Source organism: Sus scrofa, chromosome 5 (genome assembly GCF_000003025.6).
Source record: "Sus scrofa isolate TJ Tabasco breed Duroc chromosome 5, Sscrofa11.1, whole genome shotgun sequence".
Lineage (NCBI taxonomy): Eukaryota > Metazoa > Chordata > Mammalia > Artiodactyla > Suidae > Sus > Sus scrofa.
The window spans coordinates 46,469,012-46,485,092 of record NC_010447.5 but is presented as its reverse complement, the minus strand read 5'-3'; the positions used below and the strand labels follow the sequence as shown (position 1 = coordinate 46,485,092).

General features: G+C 45.7%; 1 protein-coding gene across 6 annotated transcripts in view; it reads left to right on the top strand.

Annotated features, from left to right (window-relative positions):
• Window positions 2,724-16,081, top strand: part of ARNTL2 (aryl hydrocarbon receptor nuclear translocator like 2) — a 192,497-nt gene continuing 179,139 nt past the window's right edge. For 5 of the 6 annotated variants that reach the window (XR_002344063.1, XM_021092153.1, XM_021092151.1 and 2 more), the window contains exon 1: window positions 2,724-2,849. Coding sequence is in view for 5 of the 6 variants with exons in the window: in XM_021092153.1 (XP_020947812.1) it covers window positions 2,813-2,849 (37 nt within the window). In the remaining variant the exon portion in view is untranslated. Of the gene's footprint in view, window positions 2,850-2,884; window positions 3,036-16,081 lie in introns of those variants that run through there. The other variant, XM_021092152.1, reaches the window with a different exon arrangement.

The following is a 16,081-nucleotide window of genomic DNA, read 5'->3' as shown; positions in this document are numbered from 1 at the left end:
GGATCCAAGCTGATTCTGTGACCCATGTGCAGCTTGTGACAATGCTGGATCCTTAACTCACTGAGAGAGGCCAGGGATTGAACCTGAATCCTCATGGATACAAGTCGAGTTCTTAACCCACTGAGCCACAGTGGGGACTCCTAAGTTATATTGTTACGATCCCAGCAGGAGGCTAAGAATAGGGATTTACAGTGTGAGAGGCAGGTGGTTCCTGATGCCAGTCTGTTCCTGCCTGAGAATTTAACAGTGAAGCAAATTACTGAACAAACTAAGACCCCACCCCACCCCCACCCCCACCCCAGGATTAGTGATGATTCCTGAAGAGCAAAGCTGTTCCTGAGCTTTTGGAAAGGAAACTGCATTGACCAGAAAGAACTATACCATGCACTCCGCAAGTTACGTTCCAAGTCACTTTGCTAACATTTTACCCAAGGAGAAACTATGAGAAGACCTCTGGTTGGAAATGAGAGATTACTTTCCTATTCACTTGTCAAGATACTGTGTGACTCTATCTCTGCCTTGTTCAATGAGGTATAATATAACTACCATTTAAAAAAAAAAAAAAGCATGTCTTAGAAAGTAAAGTTCCAGAGCATAAAGAAAAAAGTACAAAGTAGATTTTAAACCTGAACAACTGGGGGAACACACAGTAAACTATGAGAATGATTTGCCCCAAGAAATCCATGGGTCTCCTCCCCTTGTGCATTAGACTTCCTGCTATTATATTTAGGTTCTGCATTCCTTTCTCTGGCTTTCAGGCTTTTGGTGGAAGTGAATCATCATTTCTAAGAAATGAGGACTGCAGTGATTCACCCGAAAGCTTATAATACCACGTATCAATTCCTAAGAAGGCGACCTGACATTTACCATCCGGCTTTTATCATCTGAGTGATCCTGGCCAAAACACTCATCCCTGAACTTTTGTTTGCCTACAGAGAAGACAAGGATTATATGTGTTTAACAACCTCACAAAGGCTGCTGTGAGGCTCACCTGAGATGATAAAGGAGGGAAATGCTTTGTAAGCAGGACAGTGTCTACATAGTCTTCAGGATACATTTCAACCAGCAATTCCACTCTGTCTTTAAGGTGGCATTTAACACACATCCAGGTCTAAGAGTATCCCCCCGCCTCCATTTTGGTAAACCTCAAAACAGATTTTAAGACTATCTGCCAGGCTCTCTGGAATTTTTCTTTTCTAGATGCCCACATAAGTTGGTGTTGGTGGATATCGGGCTGCGTTCCAAGAGGATGGTGTGTGTGTGTGTGTGTGTGTGTGTGTTTTACTTTGTTTTTATTATGGCCGCATCCCTGCAGATGGAAGTTCCTGGACCAGGGATTGAATGCTAGCCACACAGCTGAGACCTACCCTACAGCTGGGTCAGGTCAGCGCCGGATCCTTTAACCCACTGCTCTGGCCAGCAGCAAACCTAGCAGCTGCAGTGGGGTTCTTAACCCATTGCCCCACAGTGGGAACCCCTCAAGATTGGTTTTGAGGCCCGTCGTGGCCCAGCGGAAAGAATCCGACTAGGAACCATGAGGTTGCAGGTTCCATCCCTGGCCTCGCTCATTGGGTTAAGGATCCGCGTTGCCTTGAGCTGTGGTGTAGGTTGCAGACGCGGCTCGGATCCCACGTTACTGTGGCTCTGGCATAGGCCAGCGGCTACAGCTCTGATTAGACCCCTAGCCTGGGAACTTCTATATGCCGCGGGCGCGGCCCTCAAAAAGACAAAAAAAAAAAAAAAAAAAAAAAGACAAAAGGATGGTTTTGATTAGTGATTTGTCTCTTTGTGTGTGTTACTGAGGGCAGCATCTCCCTCCACCTCCAGCAGGATCAAGTCCCAGTTCCCAATTAAGACTGTTCCCCCCACACCCACCCCGCCCCCGCCACACACACCGCAGAGCCCTGCGGGTGCCCTGCTCCGGTCCTGGCTACTTCCATCCGAAGCATCCAACGTCCCCGCCCAGGTTCGGCCCTAAGTAGCCCTGAGGACACAACAAGCAACTAGTTACGAAGCTGTAATGAAGAGTACTGGTAGGAAAATTAATAGTTTTAGGCTGGTTGATGCAAAGCTTTGGTGCTTTCTCTGCTGTTCCTTTCCTCCACTACTTCTACTAGAAAACCGTAGCCAAGGAAGCCTTGGGACCCGAGGGACGGGAGTGATCTTGCTTTCGGATTTACCCTACCATTGCAGGATCCCAAACGGCTTCCTCGGTGACCCCTCTGTCATCGTACCCTCATCTCTGCAGCTAAGCCCTTCCTTGATAGAAAAGAGAAAGGATCAGAGACGTCCTGCTTCCAGCTCTCGCTGCCGTCCTCCTCCCCCGCTCTGTAACTCCCACCTTGCAATGATCTCCATCCATTCTTTACCTTTTCCCCCCAAGTGAAACAATTCCAACCCCTGGAACAGGCAGCTAACGAATCTTAAAGTGGTTGGGAAAACCTGTTTTAAGTAGCCGGATTCCCAGAAAGGGTCAAGGTGCTACGTTGTCAGCCTCTCGGCACTTGGCCTCTAGCCGCAGGGGTCGGCGGGGCGGGGCCGCCGTGGCTCCGCCCCACGCGCGGTCCCTCTCTCTGGCCCCAGGCCCCGCGGCGCCTAGATCCCCGCGCTGGCGAGTTTTGGCTGCACTGCCTGCAGAGCCCGCTGGCCGCGCGCCCTGGGGTTGCAGTGGCGGCCGCCGCGGCACTAGACAGATCCCCGCGGGTGCCCGCGCTCCCGCCCCGGAGCCGCCGCCTGGGCCCGCGCAGGGCGGGTCCGGGGCTCTCCATGCTGCCGGCCCCAGGGCTGCGGAGCCGGCCGGGTGGCTACAGCGATGGCGGCGGAAAAGGAGGCGGCGGCGGCGGCGAGAGGTGAGGCTGTGGCAGGCGACTCCAGGTGTGGGAGCTGGGCCCGTCGTGCTTGGGGCGCTCGGGCTGGGCTGAGGGGCGGGAGGCGGGCCAGGAGACGCCGGGTGGGCGCAATTTGCTGGGGGCTCTCCTCGCACTTGGCATCACCTCGGATGGACTCTGGAGCCCAGGCCGTTCGTTGCGGCACAGGTGAGGCGCGGCGCCCCGCGAGTCCTTCCCTGGAGTCGGAGGTGGGGAGTGACGCCCGCGATCGCTGCCGGCTTTCGGGCTGCACGCAGCCCAATTTTTTTGGCCCCGGGCTGGGCGCTTTGGTGAAAGTGAGCTGGCGAGAGACCATCCACCTTGTGATGGCGAGCAGCCTACCCTCGCCGACCACTGGGCGCCCACTTAGACGTCTGCAGGGACTGCTGCACAGACTTCTTGGATTTCATTTTCCTCTTGTATAACCCAGTTGTCATCAGCCATTGAACGAGATCGGGCTCTGCGAGCCCATCCCCTCTGAACTGCAAAGACTCACTTCTGTTCCCTTCTTCGGAAACTGACCCGATGCCGTCTGACCCGCAGGCGAGGCCCGCTTTTCTCAATCTGCAAAGTCATATTTTGCCACACTACAGCCCTCTGTTAGCGACAGGCGGCTCTTGTGCCCTTTCAACTTTAGGAACGCCACTAGTGGAATTTGTTTTGTTTTATATGGGGGGGGGGCTAGTTTTTGTGATTTGAGCTGGAAGCATTGCTCTCTTTTCCTCTCGTATTCCCTGGCGACATTCTGTGGTTTCTTCCATGGGACTACTCATAATTATGCGCTTATCATAAAATATTTGTTCCTTAAGACAAATGGGAGGCCAGAAAAAAAAAAAAAACATGGAAAAATTAAAGGAAGACTGCAGAGAGAAGTTCGGAGAAGTATTTTACTACTCCACTTTCCTTTTGGAATGAGTTTAGGTTCTTCTCTGAAATACAGCAATAAGAGGAGATGCTTTTGAAAATCTAATACAGTTTGGGGATTTGGATCATGGGGAGAGTTCTAAAATTCTATCATTTGAATATTTGAAGCCTTTCTGCATGATATAAAGATGTGAGTAAGCACTGGTTTTAAAAGAGAAGGCAGTACGCATCGTGTTAGGCTGAGACATCCTTTCATTTCTGGCTGTGACTGAACTCTGCCTTTTACTAGGTCACTAGGGTTATTTAGCTTTAGTTTCTTCATCAGTAAAATGGGGATCATTACAGTATCTTACAGGATTGTTTGGGTTAAATGAGATATAAATGCCTTTAAATATATATAACATGCTTCACCCACTACTTGGGAAGTAATAAGTACTCCATAAACATTAGCCTAATATTTTAATTTACAGCTTCCATTTTCTTGGTGTCAGTAATAAATCTTTTTCTTTTTTAGGGCCACACCAAAGTATATGGAATTTCCCAGGCTAGGGGTCAAATCAGAACTGTAGCTGCTAGCCTACACCACAGCCACAGCAATGCCAGATCTGAGCCACGTCTGTGACCTACACAACAGGTCATGGCAACACCAGATCCTTAACCCACTGAGCAAGGCCAGGGATCAAACCCAAGTCTCATGGATGCTAGTTGGGATGTTACTGCTGAGTCGTGATGGGAACTCCAAAAAAAAATTTTTTTTTTCTTTTTTGGCCACTCCGAGGCATATGAAGTCCTAGGCCAGGGATCAGATTCAAGCCACAGTCTTGACCTAAGCCACAGCTGTGGCAACACTGGATCCTTAACCCAATGTGCCAGATGGGGGATGGAACCTGCATCCCAGTGCTCCTAAGACGTCGCCAATCCTGTTGCGCCACAGCAGGAACTCCAAAAGCAATAAATCTTTCTAGCCTATTAAGAAAGTTTTGTTGCATGCATGTTAAAACTGGCCACATTGAAAGAATTTGGGCTTTTCTGAAAAAAGAGATGTGAAAATACACCCACTAATTCAAAACAGGGCTTTCACCAGGTAAGTGTTACAACAAGTTTTTGGACAAAGAATTTATTGTTGTTTAGCAGAATATCAGATATTAGGTTAGGAATGATCCAAATTAATCTTTCTTAGGTAAGAGGAGCAAAGTTAGCATGGGAGCTGGGAGGACCAGCATTTATTGAGGTCCTATCATGGACCAGGCATTTTGAAAGGGATACCATCTTTCATCTCCTAACAGCCCTGTCATGTAAGTGGGATTATCTCCCTGTCAAAGATGAGATGAGAAAACTGAGGCTGTAGCCAGAAAGTGGCAAAACTGAAAAAAATCTGTGGACACTGCCCATGCTGCTTTTCTTTCTTTTCATCTCACTGCATGGTTTAATCCGCAGTATGCTCACTTCCAGACACCCTCTTTATCTTAAGAGGTAGAGAAAAAAAAAATACTATTACAGATCCTCGTTTCAGGGGGCAGGGAGGGGGGAGCAAAACAAAACAGAATCCATGGCCTTGTTGTTTTCCTTTGCACAAAATCCCTGCAGATTCCTTTTTTCCTAAGCACTTTGACATTAGGGCCCTCATGGGAGAATAAAAATCTAAAACTGGTGGTGCAGAGAAAACTGCCCCCCATGGTTTGGTTACACTGCTGAAAAAAATCTTGGGGGCTAGACTTGAAGATTCCCCCCCCCAAACATAATTGCCTGCTCATTTACTTTTTTGCAACAGGCTTATGGTAAACACCATGATCAAGCAAGCTGCCAAGTGACTGGGCGTCCTCCCAGTAAATGATTCCAGGATCCTTTAGTTAGAGGGTGATCTTGGGGGAGCAGCACATTCCCCAGACTAACAGCCAGGCTTGGCTTTGGGTCTAGGCATCCGAAGGGCAACTTTCTCAACACCCTCCTATTTTTTTTTTTTTTTTAAACCATCTCATGCTTTTACCTATGATGTTACCAGACCTCTTTCTGCAATTATAGTGGCCTAAATTCATTTTTTTTTTTTTTTGTGACTCAGACATCAAAAGTTGTATCCTAATTTTGCATAAACTGCTCTTCCTGCCCTAGATCCTTAGGCAGAGTTTCAGCCTGACATGCGTTACTCAGTATAAACCAGGGTGGGAGTTCCCATGGTGGCTCAGTGGTAATGAACCCAACTAGTATCCATGAGGATGTGGGTTCGATCCCTGGCCTCGCTTAGTGGGTTAAAGATCTGGCATTGCTGTGAGCTGTGATCCCTAGCTGTTGTGGCTGTGATGTAGGCCAGCAGCTGCAGCTCCAATTCGACCCCTAGCCTGGGAACTTCCATATGTCTCATGTGCAGCTCTGACAAAAAAAAAAGTATAAACCAGGATGGACTAAAATTACCTTTTACATGTTTCAGGAGGAAGAAAGAGAGAGGAAAAGAGAGTAAGGGAGGAGGTGAGAGCGAGAGAAGGAGCCAGGGAGGGGGAGGATGGAGAGAGGAAGAGATGAGGGCAAGGGAGGTGGGGGAGGGGAAGGTGACGAAAAGAAAAGCAACACTGGGAAGGAGTGGGGAGGGCAGTAAGGGATGGAGGTGAGGAGAGAAGGAAGGGAAGGTAGGGATTGCCACACATCAAAGTTTGACTCCAGTGGGGGGTGGGATGGAGAAATTTGATGATTAACACGAAGGCCAAAATATTAGTAAATACAGTGATTTCAGTGTATTTTGTCCTCGCGGAAAGACTTCCCGGTTCTAAAAAGCATGATCACTTTTGGTGCAGTGAACATTGATTAAAGCATCCTTTTGAAACCTCTCCCTTCACATAATGTTCAGGACATCATAAACAAGGTCATATCATTCATTCAGTAGCCCTAATTTCAGTTGTTCCATTGAATTGAAGACATCCAGTTTTCCACCTCAACAGCTGAATTACGCAGGTGCCCGGGATCTGGGTCATTAGTCAGCATCAGCGTCACCAGGGGTACAGGGAGCCAGGTGCCCTGCAGGGGATAGGTGCACCTGAGCCATCTGCCTGCCCTGTGAGAACAGTGATTTCCTGCTCTGGTTTTTGCAAGTCTGCTCTCTGGAGTGGCTCCCCCCACATCCCAGCCCTTCTGTACCCCGGGCTTTGCCTAGTGCCTCTCTCCCTCCTGGTGGCAGGTGGCTGTGAGAACTTAGAAGAACCTACAATTTAAGCTCTTAGTGGAGCTGGGACCACAGCTGAAAGATGTTCTTTGCAGAAGCTGCAGTGTTTCTGGGTATTTAACTGCTCATTTATGAAGCACTTAGCTATGCATGTTCTGACCCTTTTCCTTCTCTTACTCGGGTGAAGTCACATTTACTGGTCTCTGACATGTACAATTTATTGTCATTTTAGGTTTTGTCATTTACCTAGGCCCCAATTTTTCAACTTAAAATATTTTGAAACTAATTAAAATACTTAAATCAGTCCAGTTACATACTATTAAAACTCTTATTTGAACATACTTAAATGTTGCTTGGCATGATAGGAAACTTTTCTTTTATCTAAGTAAATAATGAGTATTTCGTTTCTCTGGTCTTTAATGGCTTAAATCCCTAGACAGTATCTTTACAGAGAGAGAAGAATAAAGAATGAAGGTAAAGGAAATATAGAAGAAACCATCCTTCCACTCAGTATGGTTTGCATTTTAGGAGATGTCCAACCGAGAGTCAAGATGATTGGGAGTTTCTATTGTAGCTCAGTGTGTTACAAACCCAACTGGTATCCATGAGGATGTGGGTTCAATCCCTGGCCTCGCTCAGTGAGTTAAGGCTCCTGCATTGCTGTGACTGTGGTGTAGGCTGGCAGCAGCAGCTCTGATTGGACCCCTAGCCTGGGAACTTCCATATGCTGAAGGTGCAGCCCTGGAAAAAAAAAAAAGACGATTGCTATTACACAGTAATTTCCAATACCTTCGAAAAATGGAAATTGGAAATTACTGTTAAAAGTAATCTTATTAAATTTTTTACGTAGGTAAGGAATATGGTTTACTGTATGTTCCAAGCATCATCCACTGGTTTTCTCTTCAAAACATCTGCACTGTGTCTTCCGTATATATCCTAGACTCAGTTATGCCGGGGGGTCTGCATTTCCCCATAGGATTTAAACTTTCCCACGCCCAGACCTTTGCTCAGGTGGTTGGCTACTCCTGAACTGCCCTTACCCCCCTCAGGACGGGCCTATAGGAGTCTTGTGGCATCTGGAAGGCGAAGCTGAGGTGTCACAGTGTTTCTTCTGCCTGTGCGGGAGAGGAGGGGGTGGAGGAAAATCAGCACTAGCATCGGAGCCAGGCCCTTGGGAGTGTGAGTGCCAGTTTAAGACTAGCTCTGTGACCTTGCCCAAATGATTTGACTTCTCTGAGCCCAGTTTCCCATCTATAAAATGGGGGTAAAAAGGTAACTACCTTGGAGAGTTATGTGTGAATTAAATGAGGTGATTCCAAACTATTTAGTGACATCTGACCTTTGACAAGTGATTTTTCCTCTTCTCCTCACAAACCCCTCCCAGATCTCACCCCGACCCCATGGAAATGGTTCCCCTGTTTTCACGCTGTAGCTGGTATGCTTAGAGAATGCTTGCACCTGCTTGCTATGGGTTATTTAGGTATGTATCTTAATGCCATCCTTGGGTTGCACTTTCCTAGGAGAGCTGGGTCGGTTGTTGCTCATCTTTACAAACTTCAACTCCTTGCACCTGTTAGGTACCTCATTGGGTCTTACTGATTTTAAGTGAATCTTGGTTTGAGGGGCTGGTTCATCCATAAAGTATCCACTAAATACACACTACTGTTCTAGGTGAACAATGATGAAGAAATGGATAAAGCAAGCAGAAGGGTTAAAGAGCTTATAAAATGTCTTAGATGAGGTGAAAGGTGGCTGAAGTATGTGTCATACAAGATAGAACCTAGCAAAATCTGTAGTTGAACTGCCAGGAGTGAGCCTCCCACCCAGAATTGGGTGAAATTATATCTAGGTCATAGGGGAGGGACACCAAAGGCTTCAGAGAAGGGGTCAAGTTTAGTGCTGAGGGGCAGATAACTCTGGGAAGGCAGCAAAGAAGAGGGTCCTCCAGAACAGAGACTGCGTGTGAATATGGAAAATCATCAGTGACGTGCTTGGAAGAATTGATGCTAGGATCCTTGGGCTCTGGTGCCAGGAAGAGTGGGAAAGGAGGAAGTGAAAGAAGTGGCCTGTCGTTGCATTATCAGTGTCCTGGGGGGCTTCCCCTTCCGCACCTGTGACACAGCAGGACAGCTAACTCAGAAAGCCTGAGGTACAGGCTGGTGTTTTGCCTTCTCTCCAGAAGGGAAGACCCAGGCATCTTCTTTTTGGTCCCTGGTCAGCAGGAGAGCTTTTGTATCACCCTGAAAGGCCACCTGTGGCATACTTCTGATCAGGGAAAAAAATTTAAAAAGGTAGAAGTCCTGGTTCCTACCCCGTGATTGGATATATATTGTCTTAGCCTTCAAGTCCATCTGGGCCACTTTCTCTCATCCTCTTTGCCCTGAAAAAAAAGTAGCTGTTTAATATTTTTAAGTCTATCCCACATTCTTTCTTCTGAAAAGCATCCCAAGTGCTGTTTCATTTCTTCCCGTTGCAGCCTGTTGGGGGGCAGGTTTTTGGACTTGCATTGTCTGTCCAACATAATGCCCTATGTTGTTCTGCTGTCCCTGCACTGATGTGCCCCAGGCCTGCTCTAAGACGCAGCTCTAGGGGATTGGGCTGAACAATACTCTCAGCCTTGACTTATGAAACAAACAGTGACAATTTATAAGCCAAAAGGAATCTATTGCCTTGCACATCTGAGCATGTTCCCAACATAAAAAGCCCGCCTGGAAACACCTATTGTGATAACATCAGAAGATGTTCTTATTTTGATTCAGCTGCTGTGCAGAGGGGCTCTGGCTTAGAAGTTACTTAGACGCAGAAGCTCTTACATACATCAAAATACCTCTTCAATGTCTTTTTTTCTTAGAAGACTGTCAGGAGAAGAGATTGTCGTTGAGCCTAGATAGCACCAAAGCCATGTGTATTATAAAACAGAGATCAGTGTACCATGGGCAGAACTGAAATTGAACACTCTACAGAGCAGAGGTCAATATATGTTTAAACAAAGAGAAGACTGTGGAGATTAGTCATTGTTTTGTCAAAATCTAGAGAATAGTTTTGACTGAAATATTGAATAAGATCCTCTAGCTTTACATTTATTTCTCTTCCCAGCCCCCTGGGTGGTGAATTGGATTCCTCTCTGCCTGCATGGTACCCAAAGGTAGGCTGTGCCTACACTATCATGGAGACAATCAGTATTGCCTTCTAGGGAGGTCATCTCTTCTGTAATGAGTCATCCAGGCAACAACACTGACCTAGAAAAGATGCTTTTCCATGCATCCTGGGGTTAGTGGCTTCTTCAGGACAATTCTTCTTTCTTTAGTCTTCAACTTGAGTTCAATGAGCACTTTCGGCCTTTAAACAATAACCATTGCCACCCCTGAGACATGTGGTTGTAAGCCAAGAAGCCTGACTTTAGAAGGATGTTCAAATTTACATCTCAAATTTTAGAAGATACCTAGGACATATTATTTATCAGGAGGTTTTGTTTTGTTTCCAGCACCTGCAGCATGTAGAAATTCCCAGGCCACCCACTGAGTGAGGTCAGGGACTGAACCCACATCCTCATGGATACCAGTCAGGGTCATTACCCCTGAGCCATAACTGGAACTCCCCCAACCACCTCCATAAAAGGGGTCTTCTTTCTAGAATAATCACCTTTGGGTAAAAAGATACACAGATATCTTTATGAAAACTGATTTTTTTTTTTTTCCCCTCAGAGTTAACTGAAGGTATCTTATTTTAGATGTCGGGAACCATTTTATAGGTTCCGTCTTGAATTTGGTCTAGCCCATCGTGTCCTGACTAATGTTAATCATGGTAATAGTCTACATTGTGTTTTCTATGAACTCATAACCTGCACAAATTGTCTTTTCCTGTGTAACGATGATGTGGGTGTAGCCCATTAAAGTCTAAATACATTGTTGTATGGGCTGATGTTGAAAATGCTGAACCCTGCATTCTTCTAATGCCTGAGGATCAATCAGGCCTGGACCAAGTTAGGGGACTTTTTTGTTTCAATGTGGAACAAATGCTTATGACCTGCTTTTTCTTGCTTTTGCCCATCCCTGGATTAGGTTAGAATGCCTGTGAAAGGTTGGTCTTTTCTGGAATAGTCATCATCCAGGAAGCATTCTTAGGCACTTACCTCACTCTGGTTTATATTCTGCATCACAACTGCGTGTTTCCCATGACTCTGATTTCCTTGTAGTCATCATGGGTGTTTCTACTGCTTTGCCCCATTTCAAAAGCTTAGCATGGATTGTGCTCACTCTTTGGTTCTGCTAAATAGTTAATCATTCTTAACCTTTAGTGAGTATCTACTCTGTGCCAGTTATCTGCGTGCTTTATGTGATATGATCCACCAAATCTTCAGCAAATCTATAAATTTGGTACTGTTATTGTTCCAATGTTTCTGATGAAGCAATTGAGACACAGAGATTTTTAATTACATTGCCCAAGGTAATGATTGCATAGTAAGTAGGAGAGCCCAGATTTGAATCCAGGCATACTGGCATCCAAAGTTTTTATCCTTTTCTTTCATACCTGCAAGACCTCTGGATGAGGTGCCATTTCCCTGATATGCTATTGTCTGAAATTGAATTTCTGTTGGGAGGGAGTGTGAAATACTGGCCTACTTTTGGCTTAGAGAGAATCTGAGCTCTTTCACCTAATTATTGTGGTCTTTGGTATGTGTGTCAGTCAGGGTTCAACTGGAAGAGCAGAACCAGTAGAGATAGGTATATTATGAGATATATGACAAGGATTTGGCTAATGCAGTGTGGGGGCAAGACTGGAACCTGTAGCACAGGCCATCAGGAAAGGCAGGCTGGAGTGTTCAGGCACAGGCTGAGGCAGCTGTCCATAAGCACTTTCTTCAGGGAAGCTTCAGCTCTGTTTTTAAGGCCTTTCAACTGATTAAATCAGGCCCACCCAGGAAGTTCCCATTGTGGCTCAGCAGAAATGAATCCAGCTAGTATCCACGAGGATGTGGATTCGATCCCTGGCCTCACTCAGTGGGTTGGGGATCCAGCATTCCCATGAGCTACAGCTCTGATTTGACCCCTGTCCTGGGAACTTCCATAAGCCATAGATGTGGCCCTAAAAAGCGGGGGGGCAGGTTGGGGGGGTGGAGAACAGGCCACCCAGATTATCTAGAATAACCCTAGGCCTAACTCTAATCCTAATCTAGGATAATCTCCCCTATTAAGGTCAACTGATTATGGAGTTTAATTTCATCTACAAAATACCTTCAAAAGCAACTCTTAGTGTTTGACTAAGTCACTTAGGACTGTAGCCAACCAGGTTGACACAGCAAAAGACCATCACAGCAAGTTATTCATTTTTCTAATCCTGTTTCCTCATATGCTGAACCATCACCATAGGGTTGTTTCGAGGATTGTGTAAAGCAAGGTATGTAAAGCAAGTTCCCAAGTGGCCTAATGGTTAAAGATCTGGAGTTGTCACTGTGGTGGTTTGGGTTCAGTCCCTGGCCTGGGAACTTTCACATGCCATGGAAGTGGCTAAAAAAATAAAATAAAATAGGGAGTTTCTGTCTTGGCGCAGCACAAACGAATCCGACTAGGAGCCGTGATGTTGGGAGTTTGATCCCTGGCTGCGCTCAGTGGGTTAAGGATCTGGCGTTGATGAGAGCTGTGGTGTAGGTTGAAGATGCGGCTCAGATCTGGCATTGCTGTGGCTGTGGTGTAGGCCAGCAGCAACAGCTCCGATTAGACCACTAGCCTGGGAACCTCCATATGCCGCGGGTGTGGCCCTAAAAAGACAAAAAGGTAAGTAAGTAAGTAAATAAATAAAATAAGTAAGGGTTATGATGCCTAGCGTGTAAGGTTCAGAGCAAGAGTATTTAATCTATGGTGATGGTGGAAGTCAGAGTGGTAACAGCAGCAGCAACTGTGGCCTCATCTACAGTAGTGACTTAATTCCCCTTATTGTCACTCTCCTGATCAGTCTGGAGCAACAGTTCGCATGCATGTCCCACTCCCAATCACTGCAGAAACTCAATGCAAAACAGAACATTTGGAATTCCTGTTGTGGTGCAACAGAAATGAATCTGACTAGCATGCATAAGGAGGCATGTTCCATCCCTGGCCTTGCTCAGTGAGTTGAGGATCCGGCATTGCCGGGAGCTGTGGTATAGGTCACAGACATGGCTCAGATCCTGAGTTGCTGTGGCCGTGGTGTAGGCCAGCAGCTGCAGCTCTGATTCGACCCCTAGCCTGGGAACTGCCATATGCTGCAGGTGTGGCCCTGAAAAGCAAGCAAGCAAACAAACAAAAAGAACATTTGATGCCACAGCAGAAGGCATTCCTTCCTCCTTTGAACTTTTAGCAATGGGGGTGGGGGCACTTTTGGGGAGGGAGTTACAGCATGGCACTGATAGACCAAGGAATCCAGTGGGTTTGGATTTCAGTAAGACATTTTTTCAAAGATGGATACTAGTGAGCTACTGTAAGCCTCCAACATAGCCTTGGGGAGAAAACGAAGATGGATGAGAAGAGAATTTAGGCAGGAGTATCAGGCAGCCAAGCCTTGCAGTGAACTAGACTGATCAGGAGGCCACTGTATTTAAGTTCTGTTTCTGTTTCCTATATTGAAACTGGAGTATAACACAACTGGGCATCTTATTTCGCACTCTGAGCCGTAGTTTCCTCCTCTGAAAGGTGAATGAATTGAACATGGTTCCTTTTCCCTCCTCTTAACCTTTTATTGCAAATTAAGGGAAGCCTTAGCTCTGTTTTCAAGGTCTTTCAACTGATTAAATCAGGCCCACTCAGATTGTCTAGGATTTATTTATGTTTAAGGATGTTTAAGTCCTAAAATATGTTTAGGATTTTCTCCAAATATTTTATAGTAATTTTTTCTTTAAGAGCAAAACTAGTTTGTTTCTTTTTTTCTTTTTGTATGTGTCTTTTTAGGGCCACACACACGACACATGGAAGTTCCCAGGCTAGGTGTCAGATCAGAGCTGCAGCTACTGGCCTTAGCCACAGCCACAACCACGTGGCATCCTAGCCACATCTGTGACCTACACCATAGCTCACAGCACCACCAGATCCTTAACCCACTGAGCTAGGCCAGAGATCAAACCCACATCCTCATGGGTATTAGTCGGGTTCATTACTGTTAAGCCACAATGGGTACTCTAGTTTGTTTATTTCCAGACTTAAACAGATACTTAAAAGGCAGTACTTAAGTATAGTTGAATCAGGCCTAGGTAGGTGGCTGCGGGCGGTAGGGAGGTAGGTGGGCCGTGGAGCACCGCGAGCCTCGGGTCCCCAGCGGTGCGTGTCTCCTGTGCCCCCGTGGACACACGATGCCGCAGTACTAGAATTCGGAGGAGGTCAAGTGGAGAAACTACCTTGCTGACACTGTGAAGGCACCTGTGATTCTCAAATACAGGCATTCTGATGGGAGTTTGTGTATTAAAGTAACAGATGACTTTGGTGTATAGAACAGACCAAGCTCAAGATGTAAAGAAGAAATTCCACAGTCAACTAATGTGACTTACGGTTGCCAAGGAATCCTGCAGTGTTGCCATAGAAATGGATTGAATGCTTTGAAGTGAAGACTGTCATGTCCTTGGGAAGTAAATATCTTTTGAGTTTCAGAAAGTGTTGAGACAGAAAATACTTTATGTAACTAAGTGGGCTATTCAGAAGCCAAGAGATCATTGTTTGTACTTTTTTTTTTTGGCTTTTAGGGGCCCCACCCGTGGCATATGGAGGTTCCCAGGCTAGGGGTCTAATTGGAGCTACAGCTGCTGGCCTACACCAGAGCAATGGGCAACGCAGGATCCGAGCTGCCTCTGCGAGCTACACCACAGCTCAAGGCAATGAGGATCTTTAACCCGCTGAGTGAGGCCAGGAATCGAACCCAAAACCTCATGGCTCCTATTCAGATTCATTTCCACTGCACCAGGACGCAGGACGTGAACTCCTGTACTTTGTTTTTTAATGTTTAATTTAGAGAGCTGGGAATGTAAGTGCTTTCAGTTAGAAAGCCTTTATTTATTTTTGAAAATTGAACAAGAAATGCATCTGTCTTGGAAACTTGCAGATGATTTGATGGTGGACAAAATAAATAATTCTCTGGTAAGTTTGTGTCAGTAATTTGAAAATAAGATATCAAAAAAAGCCAATTCTTCCTTGAATTTAGGTAATCTGTCTTTAAAAGAAAATTAAGTATAAATATATAATCATTTTGCTGGACTGATACATTTCGTTTGGAACATAAATTTTGTGCTGTTGATGACCAGCAGATATAAAATATGGTAACTGGAATTAATGGCACATAGCAGTATACCTGATTATATATAGTAGTATACTCTCAATTATATTTAAAAATAATTATGAAGACAAGTATGCTTTACCTTAAACTTTACAAATTTAAACTATTTTATTTATTTTTTATCTTTTGTCCTTTTAGGGCTGCACCCGTGGCATATGGAGGTTCCCAGGCTAGGGGTCGAATCGGAGATGTTGCTGCCGGCCTACACCACAGCCACAGCCATGCAGAATCTGAGCCATGTCTGCAACCTACACCACAGTTCTCAGCAACCCCCGATCCTTAACCCACTGAGCAAGGCCAGGTATCGAACCCCCAACCTCATGGTTCCCAGTTGGATTCGTTTCTGCTGCGCCACAATGGGAATTCCCTAAACTGCATTTTTAAATGTAAAGGATTCATGGTATCATTAACTTGTTGAGCAAAGACTTGGTTTGAATCTAGTTTTCAGTGCCCTGAAAGATCTGCAGTTACTTTATTTTTTATTTGACTTTTTGTCTTTTTTAGGGCCACACCCGTGGCACATGGAGGTTCCCAGGCTAGGGGTGGAATCAGAACTGTTGCTACCGGCCTACACCACAGCCACAGCAATGCCAGATTCGAGCCGAATCTGTGACCTACACCACAGCTCACGGCAATGCCGTATCCTTAACCCAACCCTTAACCCTGAGCGAGGCCAGGAATCGAACCGGCAACCTCATGGTTCCTAGTCTGATTTGTTTCCACTGCGCCACAACAGGAACTCCCTTTTATTTATTTATTTATTTTTGTCTGCAGTTACTTTAAAAGCTTGAGCAGAATGAAACCACCATATTACAGAAATATGTGCCGCATATTTACCACCCCTATTTTCTCGGAAGGGATAGGGATTATTTGAACTGTTAAATCTTTGCATACCTCTGTAACACCC